Source organism: Ixodes scapularis, unplaced genomic scaffold (assembly GCF_016920785.2).
Source record: "Ixodes scapularis isolate PalLabHiFi unplaced genomic scaffold, ASM1692078v2 PGA_scaffold3__209_contigs__length_174095766, whole genome shotgun sequence".
Taxonomy (NCBI): domain Eukaryota; kingdom Metazoa; phylum Arthropoda; class Arachnida; order Ixodida; family Ixodidae; genus Ixodes; species Ixodes scapularis.
Window position 1 is genome coordinate 12,717,870 of NW_024609868.1, and position 20,509 is coordinate 12,738,378.

General features: G+C 42.3%; 1 protein-coding gene across 1 annotated transcript; it reads right to left on the minus strand.

The window, feature by feature from the left end:
- Positions 1–210: 210 nt before the first annotated feature.
- Positions 211–19,843, minus strand: LOC115332269 (cytochrome P450 4V2). The gene is made up of 8 exons (XM_029994688.4): positions 19,750–19,843; positions 17,897–17,969; positions 11,722–11,848; positions 10,567–10,719; positions 9,637–9,810; positions 9,460–9,526; positions 8,188–8,361; positions 211–380 (listed from the first exon to the last, which is right to left on the minus strand). Exons 1-8 carry the CDS (start codon positions 19,787–19,789, stop codon positions 211–213), a joined length of 978 nt encoding a protein of 325 aa, XP_029850548.4. The 5' UTR covers positions 19,790–19,843.
- Positions 19,844–20,509: the final 666 nt, after the last annotated feature.

Sequence of the window (20,509 nt, forward strand, 5' to 3'; positions counted from 1 at the left end):
GCTACAGTTGTTTTACGCTCGCAAAGTTTTATCACGTAAAAAAAAAAAAATATATATATTTTTTTTTGTTCTTTGCGTTACAAACACGAATTGTAGAAATCAGAACAAAAAAAAAAAAGCATTGTCATCTTGATATTCTCGTTTGACGAACTGGGAGACTGTGAAGCTCACGCGTTCGACCAACACCTTGCTGTGGTCTCCGTCTTCTCTTCACAGAGTTCGCTTCCTTCGTTCGAGTATCACGTCCAGATCTTGAGATGACCTCAGAACAATTCCCATCTCCAGCTGAAGTTCGCTCTCTGGGTGTTTCGATTTAATCTTAAAGCGCCTCATTACCTGAGCGACCAGCACCTTGGCTTTGAGCACCGCGAACCGCTGACCTGTAAATAAAACCAAATGTGCGCAAGCTTTATTTAAACATTGTAAAGCATAATGATAAATCTGTGAATGCATACTCAAATAGCTCTTTGATTCAATTCAATTCAATTCAATTTTTATTTCAAACAGGTCAATCAAAATAAAGACCTGGCTCACAAAAGCAACATTCTGCTTGTATGTGGGGCCCTGCGACCAAATGAAATACCATGTTGTTAACAAAAAAACAATCCGCGGCACGAAAGAAAAAAAGGAAAGAGAATACTGCGTAACAATGAAAAAAGCACAAAATTAGCACGAAAAAAAAAAAAAACGAGCACATTAGCGCATGAAACATAGGCAATCATAGCCAAGTGTACTCGTGCAACATTGAAACAAAAGTACGACATTTTTACAACGGTCAGGCTGTGATATCTACAACTCAGATGTTTGACACCAATTTTTTAGTTTTCTTTGCAATACCCCAGTGGATGTTACATTCATAAGGAGCTCTGAAAGGTCGTTAAATAAAGAAGGAACGTAATGATTTCTATATTTATTTCCATACAGTGTGTATATTTTTGGAATGACATACCTTTCAGTTCGTCTCGAATCTCTATTCTTATTTACTGAAGTTTTGTAGGAATTACTGGAATAGTTTTTTGTTATTGTTACGTATAAAAAAAAGTTTTGAAGAACAAAATGCCGAACTCTTTAGCTTTCTCTTGAGTTTCCAATTTTTGATATTAAGTTCCATATGAGATCTTGTTTAGCATCTTGTTGTTTAGCATCTGGCTATTTTCATTAACTGCTTTAGAAATGAAGGGCGTGGTGACACCCAAGCATGCTATTATTGCTTACAAACCACTGATATTGAGGCATGAGCCAATATGAACACTGAAAAACGATTTATAACAAAGAAGATAATAAACAAAAGGCTCTCAAAGGAACAAAACAAAGGGCTCTTTGACTCCCAAACTGAAATATATTAAACAAAGAGAAAGAAGAGGAACCATGCAATATAAACGTAGAAGGCACTGCGAAGTTATGTAAAAAATGTACAGACCAAAATATTGAAATCAAAATCGAGGAAAAAAAAGGAAAAGCGTAGGATACATCACATGCAGTTTAACTGGCGGTCTGGAAGGTTTGTACATTGCTTTGCAATGCTTCGCAGTGCATATTATGTTCGTATCATTTTACTTCGCTGCGTGGGTTTTCTTTTTTCCTTATTTAATATATTTTAGTTTCGAGTCAGCGCATGTTTGCCCTGTGATTCCTTCCTTTTGTCCTGTCTTTTGAAGCACTGTTTTTTTATCGTCTCCAATGATTATTAACGAGTCCGACTTACCACCTTGCTGCACGAAACAAAAAGTGCGTACTTAGAAAGCCACGCCCTGCGGTTCTTAAACTGTCAGTTACTATGAATTGTAAACGAAGAATGGGGTTCTTACATGAGACCATGATGCAAGGCTACTACCGGTTCGTAAATCTCACCGGACCCCGCCAGAATTCATGTTGGAGGAATTCGTCGCGGTTATACTATGTTTTGTATGTTTTGGGGGCGCGTTCATATTGTAGTTTGTTCGCTGCTCGAGGTTTAAACTGGCCAGTTGCGCTTAAATGAATTGTTCCAGCCGTAACATTCGGCGACAAAATGGTGCTACGGCCAGCAGTATTGGCTCTTCTAGAATTCTGGCAATCATTGGGAACCAGGACAAGGCGATGCTCAAACTATCGGTTCGCCGGCGTCATGAAAGGCCCCGACGGATACGCCGACGCCGACACATCTCGAACAGACGGGAGCGGAACGCAGGTCATCATAGAAGCTAATATTTCTGGGCCCGAGAAAAAGCACGAGAGAGAACGTGACAAAAGAGCAGAAAAAGAAAGCAGACGAAGGGTTAGGCCTGTTCGTTTTGCTGCACTATGTTGAAGTTGCCCGATCGGCTGTCAACTTTATTTAATTTTGTCAAAGAGCGATTTCGGTGTTTTTCCGCCAAAGTAAGATAAATTAACAAGGTACAGACTTTACCAGTAATGTTATGCTGCTTTTTTGTGCATACTAAGGCGTCGCTAGCGATATGTCCTCATCGGAGCCGCAAACTGGAACCACCGATATCCGCGTCTCTGCCCTGCCGTTCCGAAGTGGCCAAAGGCATGGGACTTTTCATTCTAAAGTATTATACTAACTCTATTATCTCGACAGAAAAGCATCGTATCGCAACTAAGGGTTTCTGGACTGTACTTCATGTCAGGTGAAAAACCTCTTTGCCACTGCCTTCCGCAAGAAACGGTTCTGAAATATGGTTATACAAAGACGGCTTTATGACTCTATACGGCACTATACTGCTGCCTCAAAAAGAGGCCGAGTGCCTCCAACATGGCACCGAGGCACTGGTAGCAGACGACAATGTTGTTTTCAATTTCGAGTCTAACCCGAAGTGACGTAAGGTGCAAGGAGCCTACTGTTTAAGGGGAACTCCGGTCGAAAACGAAACCAAAATAAGTGGCAGGTGGTATGAAATATGATCATACTCGAAACATTACGCCGAAGTGAAGCCGCGTGCTGCACCAAAACCGATTTTAAACATGAGGCCAGCTGCTTTTTAGCAGATCAAGCTGGTTAGTCTTGAGTCCATCAACACTGGGTGATGCGTATTGCAGCACTTCCCTGACGTCCTGTCGCGGCCGTACAGCTGATGTCAGTGTTGCCGTCCCTCTCACGCAGATAGTTCCGAATTTTTACGTAGACGCCCAAAACCAAACGTTGAACCGCAATATTTATAAAACAACACACATTAAAAAACAGGAAAAAAAACATATACCTCGTAACTCAGGGACACTGACTGAGCTGAAAACGGTCATAATCCCGAATACGAAAATATGGACCGGAATTGGCCCTTTAAATGGAGACTACAACACATTTTAGGCGTTTATCTTTTGGTCTATACGTTTTCAACGGGGCAGTATTACATCGGACTTACCAATATCTAGTTCAAAGAGGCACGAAAGGGAATTTAAAAAAAAAAATTAAACGATTCGCAAATAGCACCAGGTGGATGTTGCTGAAGCCTCGTTTGTAATACCCGCCTAGGAACCTTGACAGGTAGTGGCGATAACTGTATCGCCTAGAGCTATACATGCTTTGATGCTGACGTCACCCCGACTGCTCTACGGCCAGCACAAGAGAAGAGGGGAGGGAGGAACTCCCCACTCAACGAGACCCTGTTTTGTGTGTCCCAGTCGTCGCTATTCTCTACAAGATTACAGAGGATTAACCCGTCACTCAAAATTCACACAAAAGCAGCTTTCTGGTTAGTTGCGGTGGCCCGATCGCTGGCGTGCTTCGACCATACTTGGGTAGTGATTCAATTACAGTAATTAAATTACTGTGATTTAATTACTTTTCCTGGTAATTTGTAATTGTAATAATTACTTTTTGCTAAAAAGAATTGTAATTGTAATTTAATTACTTTCTAGCGTCAGTAATTGCTAAATTTCAGGCACAATTACAATTACTTTTGCAAGATTTTGTGGCGGCGGCGCTTTTCCCCCCTGACCACGGAGACGACAGCACAGCCAAAGCGACAGGGGAGAGAGTGTCTCCCAACCTGCTAAAAAAATGGAAAAGAGGGATGGGAAAGAGAGGCTGGGATAGAACGGAATGAAGGATTTTGTAGACTGTAAAACGATTTAATGAAGAATTTGAAAAATAATTTGATAAATGAGGGCTACATTCGCGTCCGTTTTCGTTCCTGTCATAGTTGAATCTGAATCTTCGTCTCGTTTGCTTCCTGTTGCTCCTGTTTCTAGGGGTCTTTCTTATTTCTCATTCCCACACGGGGGCATCGGAGGTCGAAGTCGAGCTGGTTGGCTCCGATCACATCATCCGGTCGAGGCGGGGAGGTTCGAGGTTCTCCTTACGCGTCTTCGCCGCTAGCATATTCGCTTACATATTTCAGTTAAGTTTTGAACTTTTTTCTTCATGAAATTATTCTCTTTTCTTTATGAGTTTTTCACGTCCTTCTCCTCTATCTCGTATGTTGATACCACTAACAGTAAGTCGTGCTACTCGAACACCGAGGCGAAGAAGCAAAGAAGCAGCAGGTCTCATTAACACGACTCACCCTGCCTTACTTCCAACTGTTGTTGCTACACTGCTCTTCCTTCTCCCAGTCCTCGTCTACCTTTTTGTATAAATCTTCAATATTTAGTGTTCGCTCTACCTAACCCTTTCAACCGTTTGTCAGCCTGATTGGACGAGATTCCAAAACTTACAAACCGCGGCTTTAGCTGTAGGGAGCTTGTTTTTGCATTTGTTGTTCGTTGTAGGCTTCTTTTTTTATAGAGGGCTTGGCTTGCACTTTGTTTTTACACCTCTATCGTGACCCTCCACGCGTTGTCCTCTCGTCTTGGCCTGTGGAACCGTCCCGAGGCGCGCAGTGCTGCTTTGCATTGAGAAGCTGCAACAGTCTTATCTACAATGGAAAAGGAAAGGCTGCCGGGGCCTTGTTGCGAAAAATTCTCTAAACAGATTAGCACCAATGTAAAAAACTATAATCGTGAGGAGCAAACTCTGCGCACCGTATCTGAAAACAAATTCAATAAACCGAAAGGCGACCTCCAATTCGCGGAAACACTTGCAGGTAGGCAACTTCCTTGTTACTTTGAATAATACTTACAGTTAAAAAAAAATAATAATAATAGCTTGTCTATATCTTCCAGCTGAAACACGCTCAAGTAAATCGTGAAATCGAGGCGTCCAAGAGGCCGCAGTTTTGGAATAATTCGCGGATTCTAATTTTCGCGACGCGGTGCGGTTGCGAAATTATTTTCGCGAAATTCGCGAAAATAAAGTCGTTTGCAGTGTATCATGAATTTTTCGAGGTTGTTCTTGCCATGCTAAATTCAAATCGGTCTTCTTTATGAGACGCATAACATCGATACAAACATTGCTATCCTAATGATTAGCTACATGACGATCCTAAATTTATTATTTATCTCAGGAGCTTTTTGGGTGTTACCGTGCACTGAATTAACCCAGAATCCCTGGCAATAGAGTTGCTGCTATTGTGACAATAGTTTTGTGGAAGCGACCACAGTTTGTGTGCTACGGTTACCCACATCCGGCATGTTACAAGTCCACAGACAGGGAGAGGCAGCGAATCATCGAGGCTGAAACGTTTTCGTAAGTTGTCGTATCCTTTAAATGTTTGGCGTCGTTTACAAGTTTCTCTTATTAGCCATTTTTACGTGAGTTTTATGATACCAGTACTGTCGCATATTTGTTTCCTTGTATTATTTTTAAGTTAATTTTTTCTTGGTTTGACTTGGATACCATTTGCATAAGCTCTAAGGAGATTCACCTCGCACCTGTGAATTTTGTCGCCATTTTTTACGTTTTGAGAATATATGAACGCAGGAGTTCATTACTCCAAACTATTAAGTTCTATAATCCATTTAACAAATTTCACAAAAGGAAAGCACAATCCGTGACATTTATACAGCGGCCATATAACTCGTTTACAGTTATATGGCCCAATGTGGGGGGTAACTCTCAGAAATAAGTAATTGTAAAGTAATTGCATTACTTTTAAAAAGTAATTTGTAATTGCAATGAACTACTTTCGCGTAGTAGTAATTGTAATTGTAGTTAAACTACTTTTGGAGCTAAGTAATTGTAATTGTAATTAAATTACATTTTGAAAGTAATTTACCCATGTATGGCTTCGACCGCTTCAGTGGCTGGAACGGCTAGGGCATCCTTCCGACGTTAGCATCGCCGCAGCTTTGCTCATCCCGAGACAGACTACGTCACGATTGCACCGGATGTGACGTGCTCTCCGCTGGCTGCTCTCCGAGCGCTTGCCAGGGTGGGCCGTTTATAACAAAAAATGCAGCCATCAGGCTCAAAATACAAACGTGCGACAATTATTTATGTATATTGTGGATCATATTCGGCCTATTTCTGAACACGACGGTTATATTTCAAATTTCGTTGAAGTATCCCTTTAAGGAATCATACTGACACCATTAAAATCTTTAAAATATAGAACAGCGTAAATAGATTCAGTGAATAAATTAGTTTCACTGTCCGGTTTTGTCTTTTGACGCTAATGTACTTTTATCTTAATGCAGCTTAAGAAACAATTTAATTACTATAGTTAAAAAACGCAAAATATTTATGAGTGTTAGGCATAATGATTGACCTTGGCGTAGAACGTGTTTTTTTTTCGGTCAAACTGTAAAGATATTTATTCGTTACAGATACCCTTAATTGTTTATTTTTATGGTTATCATCTTGTTCAGTTACTTGTTCTCTAGCATTTCTCCGCCCAAGTTAAGCAAACGACAAAGCTGAGAAAGCCTATTCGTTCTTTCACGCTGGGTGATGGGTGGTTGGAAGACCACGACGGTTGTCGCATTTCAACCACTTGCAGTACCATCCAAATCCCGAGAAACGAAGGTCAAGAAAGCTAACGCTACCAAGATGAACACGCGCGCAATTCTATAGGACGTGCAAGCAATGTAGCATATTGAAAACCACAAGACAAAGTGGGATACCATCATCTTTTAATAATTTAAAGACTAAAACACCAAACATACACCGTATATCATTTTAATTCAATCTCAAAACCTACACATGTATATCAGAGAAAATACTTTTAAATGCATATTTTGTAAATAATCTTCTGAGAGGGGTAGCTCGCTCCTAACCTCTCCTTGGTCCGCTCAGCACTTAGAGGCGCTTCATTTCAGACATTCCATTCCAAAAACATTTTTATTGTGATTTCCCACTTTGGACCGCTCGTTAGAAAATGTCCAGACTGCATTTGAAATAGTTTATAACGAGCGTGACGGTGTATAGATACATGAAAGGATAAAACATCGAGGACGGGGGCGGAAACAAAACTTTTTTCAATAATCGAAAGCATAGAACGACACAAAATAAAACTGACCCCCCCCCCCCCCCTCCCTCCAAAGTTCAAACTTGTCTAGAAGGAAAGGAGAAAAGTGTTGGAGGAAAGGGACACCTGTGTCGTTTAATATTTCTCTTTTCTATACTTATTTTGTGGCATTCTATGTTGTTGCTCAATGGAAGAAGTTCAGTTTTCATCCACGTCCTCGTTGTTTTATCATTTTATTTATCCGCATGGTGTAGTCGTACGATTTCAACATCTAGGGTAGCTTCGTTTGGATAGTGTCCTTTGTCATTTACAATATTCAGGGAAGTATCTAACGAAGAGTAACGTTTTGTGTTTAGAAGTTACGAGTCAGATCTGTTACTCTCAGTTACTCAGTAACTGAGTAACTGAGTCTCTTAGTTACTATAAAACAAAAGCTATCTAGATTTGAGCCTTATAGTACACACGTATCTATAGCTAATCACATGGAATGGTAGAAGAATCGAACGAATGACAAATGACGATCATAATAAGGTTACCTTTGAAAATACGATGTGCGCATGGACTATCTATCAGCAAGTGAATCATCATGCTCGTTTTCCAATCATATTCAGAGATTCAACATTTACTGCGATCATTCTATTGTTCGCGGTGATTGGCCGTCCCTTCATTTTACAGATAAACGAACTTTCATGGCGTTACGTTAAGTGTTGTTGCATATTGGCAGTTACTCGTACCTAAAAGTGAGCAAACCTGAAGACAACATTAAGGAACTGCTAGGTACAACATTCAGCAGAAAATCTGATGACAGGTGACACGCGTGAATGCGATTTCAGATATAGATGTCCTAACCCGCCTGGTTTTAATCTAAAAATTTATGAGTTAAAAAATGGAAATACCGATAGATAGCGGCGCCATAACTCACCGATACAATTCCTCGGCCCTCCAAAGAAAGGAATGTAGGCGTAATGATGTCTTCCGTTGTTTTCCTGGAATCTTTCAGGAACGAAGTTGTTCGGGTCTTTGTAGAAGTTCCGGTGTCTTTGCAGGAAGTAGATCAGCGTGATTACTATTGTTCCTCTGGGGATTAGCTGTTCGCCTGGTAATACGAGAAGAAATCATATTATGCATATTGATTTCTGAAGTATCCTGCTAACACATATGTGTGATCACACATACCAAGACAGAAGGTACTAGATTCTAAACAATTAGTTCCACTGGTGTCTGTTGTCACTGGCAGCTTATCAGGGAGTGACTTATTACGTTTGCGCTTCGTGATTTATTTTTGCACAATCTCATCGGCTTACGCCGTAGTCCTATTGGTTAAGGGATTATAATACGGCACTTGGTTCTCGCCCAAAGCGGCTATATAAAGCTTCCAGTGAATGTAGGCTTTACATTCACTTAAAAGAGCTGTTCAACAATTTCAGTGCTTTGCTTAAATAATTTGGGAGTTGGTGTCTCAACATTTCTGGAGTAAAAAAAAAAAGCTTCTTCCAGCATGCCCTACTTTTTATTTTAAACGTTGACAAAGATGGAGGTTTTCGGCCCCTCTCAATTCATTTACCATCTTCCGAGGGACGTGCACTGTGACGTGAATGGAGGACGCTCGGGGTTCCGGGGTAGCTATCTCTCCAGAGCCATCAGTGAGCCGCGAGAACTCACCCGCTCGCGACCACGAGACCATGTGCTTGCGCAGCGCAATCAACAAGGCGAGAGGAGGAAAGTCTCGTCGGGGTTCGGCCATCCATGTCCGGCTCTGCCCCCGTCCCCCTCCGACTTCTGGCGGCTGTTGGCGGTAGCAGATAGAGCTGACGGTTTTGTTGACGTTGGATAGATGGCGCCACTAAAACTCCGTATAATAAAACAATCGTTGATGATACCAAGTTTTTGACGAGTTTATATTTATGTTGGAAAAACGAGATTTATAAAAAAATTACCTTTTATATTTGCACAACTTCCTATCTTTCTAAAAGCCCCCCATTCACGTCGTGCCGCGTGGTTCTCATGGCCGACGCTCGCGGCTGCGGGTCGGGAAATATTCTAAGTTTTTCCTCGCGATTACGCGGCGGAATCGCAACATCTCTAAGGAAGGAGATATGTTTTCTATCCTTCGTAACAAGAAAAACAATGTCAAAAGAAGGAGATGCAAATATTTTTAAAGTTAAAATCGTTGCACAGCTCCTTTAACACTTGCCAATTTTCATGTCCTCTTCAATGTTACGTGCCACCAGCGGGACTGAAGGATACAGCCGCAATGTTTCCTGCAAAATATGCACAAAAACAGTTATTAATTAGGCGGCAGTAAAACTTCCCAATGTGCATAAGTATATAGCTTGTCGGGATGTTTGAAGTTTTTTTTTCTATTTATTACCTTAATCACGCAGTCCAAGTACGGCAGGTCCCTGAGGTCATCCAAAGTTACTGGGCGGTCAAAATCGTCTGCAAAAACCCTATCAAGTTCTTCGTGCAGCTTTTCTTGAACCTCCAGGTGATTTCCCAGAAGGTACAGGCAAAACGCTGCCGCCGTGGCGGTTGTATCGAATCCCTGCGGTGATGAGCAAAACATTGTGGAGTAGTCAGTAATCTATTTGAAGAAGGTATAAAGCAAAACGTTCTACCAATGTTCAGTTTCTGGTGCGAATGCGTCAATAGACTCGGCTTGCAAAGAATATGTTTCGGCAAAATAATTACGAGAGATGCATACATTTTTCGTTATACGATATTTCAGCGATGATATTAAAACTAATGTGTTTTTTGTTCCCTTTAAACTCACCTGATTTGATCTTTTTATTTGGTTATAACTTTTCATTACAGCTATAATGCCTATCAAGAAAGAAATCTGTAGCAGGGTTTCGAAGTCAGCCTTTGAATAGAACAGGGTCTCACTGATATGGCCATTCATAGGCCACTGGAAATATTTTTAAACACTGAATGACCGAGCTGTGGTATTTTCTTTAAAGAAAACTTTAATTTTGATATCTTAATTGCTGTGCTTAAAAAAAAATCATATTCTTTACACTCACCCCAGAAAGTCAAAATTTACAGGTAAACCGAGAAGCAAATTATTTAACTCAAAGTACACGAGTATGTATTTTTTTACCTTTAACCCAACATTTTTTTCCCTTAACCCGACATTTCATTATCCTTAACACCTCTTAATTCTTAACCCAACAGAGGCAGGTTATATATATATCAGGTGGGAATCAGTTAACAAGGGATGTGACAACAACTATAACAAAATTAAATAGCGCTCGCTCTAACCAAGCATAGATATTGTTTATATATCAAATTAATGACTCACAGCCCCCATTATTGTGACGCTTTCGTCTAAAATGTCACCCTCAGTAAGTGTTCCGTCTTGCATGTGCATTTGAAGAAGAATGTCCATAAACGACCTCGTGGAGTTCCTCTCGTAGCCCTTGTCCATCAGTTCTTCTTTGCGCGCCGTAATTATCTGGGATTCAACGCAAAAATAAAAAAAGTAAAAGTAAACACTTATTTTTTATATATTTATAGGATTTCATTAATGTTACCTCGTCAAAGACAATTCAGATTTAATATTTGACACGGCGAATTACATTCCAACTTCCATTGGTATTTACATTTGCGAGAACTATGAACCAGGTGTAAAATAGTCCACATATATGCAATATATGTGTTAGAGATTATTCAATTGAAAACAAAATTAAATAATGCACACCGCTGCAGGTGGTACAGTTACGCCAAAGGCGCATATTGACGCTGCACCTGGAAATACGAGATATTACTTGAATATATTTAAGTATAGGTCTTGTTAAGAAGACACCGCCGAGCCTAATTTGTATCCTGCTCTCTTAAAAATCGCTGCGCGTCTACTTACCCGCAAAACACTCGAAGAACCAATCTCTGTGATCTACGAAATCGGCTCAGCAGAATAGGCGGTAAAACATCTGCTCAGACCTCAAAATTAAGTGTGCGCTGTGGTATTACGCAATGCAAGCATGACGCTTTGCTTTGCGCAATGTCACAGCGCAGACTTCATTTTTAGGTCTAAACGAATGTTCCGCCTTATCATTCGCCAAGCTTATTTCGTAGATCTCAGAGTTTGGTTCTTTGAGTGTTCAGTGGGTAAGAAGACGTGTAGGCATTTTTTAGAGTGTTAGTTACAGTGATGGAACGGATGCAGTTTCTTTGAATTACCAAGGTCTAAAAATATTTAAACATATATATATATATATATTTATCAGTGGACGTAAGATTATTCAAATACAAAATTGCTTGAATGGATATTCGCTAAAATTCGACAAAGCCCCCAAGGAAAAAAAATCATGTTTGTTTTTATTGTGCCATTTTTAAATTAATTTTACAACAGTCGTCTTAGCTATCAGCAATCTGTCGAAGTGTGCACGATATAGCATTTTTTTAAATCGTTAGCAGTAAAAGAATGGAAAGAGTTTCCTGAAAATACAATACCTACCTGGCGGCAATAGTTTCTCAGTATCTGCGATATATTGTGGTAGTTCTTGCCCTCGCGGCTGAATTCGTAGAGGATGTCCCACCAGTAAACGACATTGCAAATCCGTGAAATAAATCCGTCGCAGATTCTGGAAAATGAAACGCCTTGTCACGTGGTCATTTCTGACAATATCTATAGGCGTCGTTATTTTATAATCATTACGAGTTACGTTCACACTAAAATATTAGTTTTTTTTTTAAATTCATGATAGTAACTATCATAAATTGCTAGGATAGTAAATATCCCGTTGATAAATTTCTTGGTATTCAACGCCGATCGTATAAGGAGGGGACCAAAAAAGGCAGCGAATCATTTATTTCTGTTAAACATATTTATATATTGTATTTAGTCGAGTAGCAACCTTACTAATAATGAACAAGGCCCTTGCTTCGACTTTCCCACAGAACACATATACAGCGAATCATTGTGTTGCCCATAAATAACATAGCGAATAACCAGGACTAGAACACTATTCTCCATACAAATGCAAACTTCACAGATGGTATCTTTGCACGAAGACGTTATCTCTGTCCTGTAAACAGCTGGAATCATGCTGTCGATCGCAGTTATTGGCATTCTGCGTGCTCCGCGAAAAAGCGAACCACTAGGTTTCCTTCATAAACAGTGCGGCTATTACTCGAGTAAATACGTCTGCACAAGCCGCAAATTGTTTAGTTTTACGTTTCTTGAGGGAGCTTTGAAGAAGTGCCGAAACAGCCTGACTCTTTTACATATCGGCCGCTCCAAGTATGTTTATGGGAGGTGTCGGCACACGTTTCCTCGGACCTCGTGGTTGTTTCAGGGAACTCTTCGATGCATCGTTTATCTTCTTGATAGGGGAAAGGGATTAAATGCGTACGATTTCTTCGAATCCCTTGACCCTCGGACGTTATCCAGTAACATCGTGGCGTATGGACCTTGTTCTGAACAACTCCGGTTCGCTTTAGGTCGATGACCTAAACTCGCTCTCCAGAGTCGAGTGGATCTAGTTGACGGGGTCCATATCACAAGAGCGAATGACATTTTAGCGAACGGCGACATTTGAGCGAATGGCCGTTTTAGCAAATAACGGGGGCGCGCGTTAACCCATCTGTCGCGCTGCGCTTTACGCCGCTTCGCGGCGACAGTCTACGGCAACTCATTACAAAAATATGAACTCACTTGGCCCACCCGAAAACGCCGCTTCGCGGCGTCCGACTATTCGCTGAAGTGTCGTTCGATGAAACGTGGGCGTTCGCTAAAACGTAATTCGATCAAGTGGGTGCCTCCCCTAGTTGACGCACTCCGTGTCGCCGGTCTTTTTGGTTGGGTAGCTTTGGTTCAAGGAGCTGAGTTGTGATCGGTACGGTTGTATGCATCCTTCTCGCCATGAGAATTTCTGTCGGGCTGTATCCGTTGGGCAGAGGCGTTGAACGGTAGATCATGAGTGTCTCGTACAGATCTTTCGTTTTGCTGAGTGATCTCTTTATGACCTTCACCGCAGCTTCCGCCATGCTATCGCTTTGTGCGTCGGCAAGGCTTCATGTGATGTGCTTATATCCATAGGTCTGTAAGAACTATGTGAATGCTGAACCTGTGGTTCCCGCAAACTGAGGACCATTATCAGACAGCACAACTTCTGGGATGCCATGCCTCGCAAATATCGATTTGCAGTGCATTATTACGCACGCTGCTGTGAGGCTTTCCAGTCGGGCGATTTCGGGGTAGCGAGAGTAGTAGTCGACGACCACCAGCCACCATTTTTCGTGAATGAAGAAGGGTCCATCGCCACTCTCTCCCACGGTCGACTAAGAAGCTCTGACGGGATGAGGGGAAACTTTCGGTTCTGGCCGGTTTTAATGCACTTTTCGCAGTTCTTGACCAGTCGCTTGATATGATCGTTTATCCTCGGCCACCACACCGATGCATTTGCCCGTGCCTTGCATTTTTCTATTCCCATGTGCCCTTCATGAAGTTGTTGCAGGGTATGTGGACGGCAGGATACTGGTTCTACTAATCTAGAACTATTCATGAGAAGGCTCTTTTGCACGGCAATGTGATGGCGGTACTCGTAGTACTCTTTGAGGTCTCTTCTGAGATCTCGACGATTTGGCCAACCTTTATGGCTGTAGCTGGCGAGTCTTTGGCAAACATGGTCATTTTTCTGTTTTTCCGCTAGCCATTGGAGAGTCGTTTGCGTTGCGGATAGGGACGTCTCTGTGTGTCGAATGAAGCAATCGATTTCTTCTTGATTCTTTTTTTCTTGCCGCTGTGGAAGAGGGCTTCTTGACAACGAGTCAGCTGATTGGAGTTCCTTTCCCGAAACGTGGACAACTTTGAATGAGTAGCGTATTAGACGTATGCGCAGTCTCTGAAGACGTGGAGTTAGGTCGTCCAATGACTTTGATCCGAGCAGGGCAATGAGAGGTTTGTGGTCGGTTTCCAGTACAAAGAGCGTTCCCACGATGTAATCTCGGAATTTTTCGCATGTCCACGTGAGTGCCAAACCTTCTTTTTCGATTTGGGCGTACCTCTTCTCTGTTTCGGTGAGTGTTCTGGACGCATAGCCGATGACGCGATATGTTCCATCCCCCTGCTCTTGACGCAGCACTGCTCCCAGGCCGTAGGATGACGCATCGGCCGATATAATCGGTCGTTTGTTGGCGTGTAAATTCCGAGAATGGGGCAGGTTGAGAGGATCTCCTTTCACTTTGTGAAGGCTCTCTGCTGAGGATGATTCCACACGAAGTCCACTTTGAAACTGAGCAGTGACGATAATGGATGCAGTAGGTGAGACAGGTGTGGCACGAATCGTCCTATGTATGTCGCCATACCCATGACGCGCTTGACTTCTTGCTTTGAAGTCGGTATGGGAATCTGTTTCACTGCTTTGACGATCGTCTCGTCTGGACGGACACCATCGCTTTCTACTTGATGACCTAAGAACTTCATACTTGTCACTCGAAAGACGCATTTATCCTCGTTGAGCGTGAGTCCTGCTGGTGTGAGTCGCCTGAGGACTTCTCGCAGACGTTGCCGGTGCTGCTCGGACGATGACGTCCGTAACAATACATCGTCAATGTGGCAAAGTACTCCTTCTATTCATTGAAGAAGTTGTGTAATACGTCTCTGGAAGTGTTCCGGAACTGACGTGATTCCGAATGGTAGGCAATTAGAACAAAATCTTCCAAACGGAGTCATCAATGTCGTCAGGAGTTAAGACTTCTCTTCTAACGGGATCTGCCAGAACCCCGAATTCGCGTCCAGCTTTGAGAAGATCTTGGCTCCCGCTAGCCTTCCCAGCGTGTGCTCCACTGGTGGAATGGGGTGATATTCGCAATGAATGTGTTTGTTCAGTTGTATGAGATCAATACAAATGCGAATTTTGCCAGACAGTTAGGGAATGATGACCATCGGCGCGCACCATTCAGCAGGTTCTCCTACTGGAGAGATGACACCATGTGACTGCATGTTTTCTAGCTCTTTCTGCGTTTCACGATACAGCGAAAGCGGTTTTCTTCTCAGTGATACGATAGCAAACGGCGTCGCGTTAGGTTTCAGCCTGAGAACGTGAGCATCTTCGAGAGAACCCAGTCCTTTAATTACATGTGAGAGAACTCTTTATTCGGTTCGCAAGCTTTGTTTGCAGTCATGCAGATTTGAGGGCCAAGCCGAGACGTTACGATAGCTGGCTTACCCAACAGAGGTTCGGGAAGTCCTTTCACGATGTAAACTTCTTCGAGTTCTTGTTACCCACGGCAGTTGAGCTTCATCTAAGCTGATCCCATGACCTTGAGGGGTCGTCCGTCTGGACCATAAAGTCGGCGTTGAGGCTCGGAGAGCTTGCGGCACTTTGCGAAGACCTTTTGAAAGATGGCACCTGGCAACACCGTTTCATCTGCTCCAGTGTCTATTCGGAAAACAACAAGAGCTTTGTCGACAAATATTTCGATGTCCCATTTTGCTGTTTGAGGAGAAGCTGCAGCTCCTATGAATCCTTGTTCGTGTACGAGTGAGTTCATGGTAGTTGAATATTTGCAGAGGGTTGCAAAATGTCCTTTTTTATTACACCTGTTTCAGTCTGTGTTCTTCGCCGGACACACGGACAAACTCTCCTCGGGTGAGCTTCTCGACCAGACCAACAGCATGGTTTGTCTTGATTTGTGTGCCGCAATCTTCTTAGTAGGAGTTCGGGCATTTGAACGTTCCGCTCCTCGCTGAGCAGGTCCTGATGCTGTCCCATTTTTGGCTGCTATACGGTCAACGTTGGCATCCTTTTCTTTTGTCGGTCGGAGTTCCACTTGTTGCTTCTTAGTCACTTTCGATTGTCACGAAGCAGCAATGGCCCTCTGCAGGTCCAGATCAGGATCCAGTTGAAGTTTTTCCGAAGTCCTGCTGTCCCGAAGACCAACAATCAGCCTGTCGCGAATCAATTCTTCCTTCAGTGGTCCATAGTTGCACGTTGTAGCTAGTCCATGGAGAGCAATGACGTATCCCTCGACTGTTTCCGTCTCCGGTTGCAATCTTGTGTTGAACATGGCTCTCTCATACACCAAGTTTCGACGGGGTATGAAGTAACGTTCGAAGTTCTCCATCACCTTGTCGAGGTCTTGGGCCTCGGTGTCGGACAGGTTGAAAGTCTGTAAGACGTCTTGAGCTTGTGGTCCCATGATGTAAATGAGAGCGTCGACTTGGTGTGATGATGGTTGAGATGCCAGTCCTGATGCACTGTGGAAGCGCTTGAACCTCTTCTTCCACACCGGCCGGTCGTTAGGTGTTGTAAAACTGAAGGCTTCGGGTGGCGAGATGCAAAAGGTTGCCGTTACCGATTGTTGCGCAGCACCGTTGTTGGCAGACGTTGAGGGCTTGTCCATTGTTCCTTCGTTTCTAGTCGATCCTGCGTTTTACTAATTATTAGTAGACTCGCGGAGCGATTCCACTCCTGACACCATGTTTCGTTTTACGTTCTTTGGCGAAGAGAACACACAAACAACCTTTCGTGCCGGAACCAGGCTGAAGACTGAGGCCTTGTTTATAATAGATAAAATGAAATAAAAGAAAGACGCCTCTGGTACGGGTGCTCCGGTTACGCGCGAAGCGGGGGAACGGCTGTTTAAACTGTTTATATGTCGGGTTGCGCGCGAACAGCGGTTATCGGTCGCTCTGGACTTTGGAGCTCGCGAGCGTCGGCCCATCGTCGACTCCATAACACAAATAGCATATTAAAATCTTGTGGACACTACAATTGACCCATGTAATAATCTATGGGGACTTCAGGAAAGTCGTCGATAGGAATATAAACCCTTCATTAGACATCCACAGGTAATTTATTCACTATAATATAAATATGTCGGTAGGTACCTAAATCAGATACTAGTAAAAAATTGAAGACGTTTACAAATCCATCTCACGAGAAATTCGAACGCAGCTCTTGAGGACGCAGCCTCCTCCGCCGTACCCTCCCCTCCTCCCCTCCTCCCCTCGTCCTCCCGTCCTCCTCTGCTCCTCGTACTTCCCCAACTTTCCTCCTTTTCCTCCTCTCTTCTCCTCCACCTCGCTCTACCTATTTTCCTCCTCTCCCCTTTTCCCCCTCCCTTGTTCCTCCTACTCCCCCATCTCTCCCCTCCTCCTCTTCCCTCCTCCTTCGCACGTGACGTGAATTTTACCGCTAAATCAAGCGGAGAAACTGAATTTGTTGATAGGTGACGTCACACCAAGTCATGCGACATCATTTTCCCCGCTAAGTTTAGGGGGGAGACTGAATAGGTGCTGAGGTCACGTGACATTACTTATCCCGCTGAATTAAGTGGGGAATTGAATTGCTGTTGAGGTCACGTGACGTCAATTTTGCAGCTAATTCTAGCGGAGAAACTGAATTTTTTCATAGGTGACGTGACACCCAGTCATGTTCACTGAGTCATGTGACGTCATTTTCCTCGCCAAATTTACCGAGGAAACTAGATTGGTGTTGATGACACGTGACGTCAATTTTTTCATTAAATTTAGAGTGGTTACTCCGACGCCGACGCCGTGAAACCTGGCGACGGGCGCCTAAAAGCTCCGCTATAAAACAAGGCATGCGCCTAATCATGCAGATAGATGTTTATGCAGTGAATTGAAAGGTTAAAAAAATAGACAAGATGCTGCTGGTACTTACATTTGCATTCGTCTTATGTGCCCTTTCTTTTCAAACTCCTCGTCTTCTATGTCAGAGATTCCAAACACCGTTTCTGATTAAGATAAAAACAACTTGGTGAAATATCCAATGTCCTCATCCCAAATTCATTGGCTCACATAGCGTGTCTTTACTGGAATATATGTCTTACAGTCAACCAAATTATTTCTTATGAAATTTACGGAACACTAACTACTAAACGCCCTTTAATTAAAATACAATACATAATTATTCCTAAAGAACATCTGAACAGAACTCGAATATCCACGTTTCAAAGCAAATATTAGTCCCCACGTAATGGCGGCCTATTTCTCGATGATCTAAATGAAATATGACGTACAGTCTATCCCTGTAAGAACGAATTCATTAATCTTATAATACAATCATGTCTCGTTAATATGGACACCATTAATGAAGACATCCCACTACTGGACACCATTTTCGGGAACAAACTGGGAAAATACATGCATTTTTGTCTGGTCATTATGGACAACTCACGTTATTTACGATTCTTTTACGGGAACTGATGGGTCCATTATAACGAGACATAACTGTATCACATAAGGAAAAAAATACAGAGTGCGTAATTTGCTTAGTGACTTTGAGAGTAAACAGTACCCCTCATGCGACCAATCCCTCCGCGCCCCCGGTGGTTCGTACTTCTCGTTCTAGTAATTGTGGTCTTCAAATCATCAAATTAACCCCCCAAGGCTACTTAAAAATTTGACCTTATCCAACATAAATAAAACGATATTTTCATCAAAATTATTGATATCTTATTCTTGTGTCACCAATGATACTATTGGCAGAGGTTGTTTACTAGTTAGATTTACTGTCCTGCTATTATCCAATGTATATTTTTTGTGGTTGCTCAAAAAATTGAAGTTTTTATATTTTGTGTGTGTTACGGCTATTGCTGGACCACAATACTGAGAACCATTGAGGTTCTCATTATTTGGCAAACTGTTCTTACAGTATTTTTTTCTCTAGTCTTAACCGTTTTGTTACTGGCAAAACAAAAATTATTATTAGTAAGTTGCTCTCGCAGGTAATATTCACGCGTTTTGTGGTTCCAAATAAAGCCATTAAAATAAAAGGAAATGGGTTTATTTAGAAGGTTAACCGAACTGAACTATGCTAGGTTGCTACTTCGTGCGGGAAGAAAAATAGAGATTACGAGAGAACAGAGATGTATAGAAAGGAAATCAAAATCAAAATCGAAGACAGCAAATGTAATAAACATATGAAATGAAATAAGGGTCACTCATAAAATAAGTGTAATAGAAATATAGTGAAAACAAACGCGACCTAAAACGAAACAAAGAAGAGAATCGACGCTTCGCCGAACAACGACAATCGAGCAGAAAATGTGCCCTTCAGCACGCAGCCACCCATTCTCTACCATGCTTCATGCGGCCGACTGTGTGATGTGGAAAGATGGATGATGTCAAACTTCAGGTGGCCGCAATTGCAATGCACCAACGAAGCCGCAATGCGCGATCTACCAAATTGGCGTAGATATAAGTAGCTATAACCTAGAGGGCATATGAAAAGAATATTGAATAATCTTCTGAGAGGATGAAACAAGGGAAGCCCAAACTCGTGCTATTATTGAATTTCATGATACAGACTATAGTGACTAGTTTGGGTTTGAGGCCTTTGACTTGAGAAGAGCAAGTAAGATATCGCTCGGTTACTATTCCTAAAAATGTGTATTTAGTAAATGTTGGGAATCAAATAGCTGAGATGTCGATAGGCCGTATTGTTCGTAAATAGTTTTTGAAGAAATGAGCTAGCAACAAATTCCTGTCAAAAAATGGGAAAAAGCATCTTACCCATCAGAACACCAAATGTCGCGGCCCTCACCGGGGCCATAATATTGAAGTACCCGGACGCAGAATCATTAATGACATCAAGTTTCCTTGCGAAATTTTCCAGTCTTCGACTCATAATGGGAACATAGGAGTCCAGGTTCCGAGCATGGAAGGCTGGGTTGATCGTCTTTCTTCTTGGTTTCCACACGTTCTTGTCGCTGGAGTCAAAATATCAGAGCAGCAATATGCGCATATCTTTCTTTAAAGGATGATGGCTGACAAAAATTACTTGCCGGAAGTTTGTTACTCTCGATGGCACATAAATTACTGTGGTTAGCCATGACCAAACAACCCGTAATTGAATGACTTGAGTTAGCTTACGAATACTCCCGTGGAGAAAGGAAGCTGCATTATGCCATGGTATGTAAGAAAACGCACGACTCTCGTTGCACGTACTGTCCGCGCGACGAACTAAGAAAAGCTTCTAAACAAACTTTAAGCGACAAATCGGAACTCTAACCAAAGGTTAGAGTCCCGATGTTTAGTATCCCGACGTTTCTGGACAAGTTCGGTCCCTTGTTCAAGGATGAGTAAGCCACACATAGCTTAGCACACGCTACGCATTTAGATTCTCCTTATTTAATTCCTAGAAATATACGTACATTTTTTTACTTAAAAATCTACTGTTTCTGACGAAGTTTCTACTCTGTATGCGTGGCTCTTTTATCTTTTAACCTATGATATATATTTCATCCTTGCAATAATAATTTACGCCAAGTTT

Coding starts and splice junctions, on each gene's coding strand:
- LOC115332269 (XM_029994688.4), bottom strand. CDS start 19,789: ATGGCCCCGGTGAGGGCCGCGACATTTGGTGTTCTGATGG. Junction 9,527..9,636: donor ACTTGGACTGCGTGATTAAG/GTAATAAATAGA, acceptor CATATTTTGCAG/GAAACATTGCGGCTGTATCC. Junction 8,362..9,459: donor TGAAGAGGACATGAAAATTG/GCAAGTGTTAAA, acceptor TCGTATTACCAG/GCGAACAGCTAATCCCCAGA.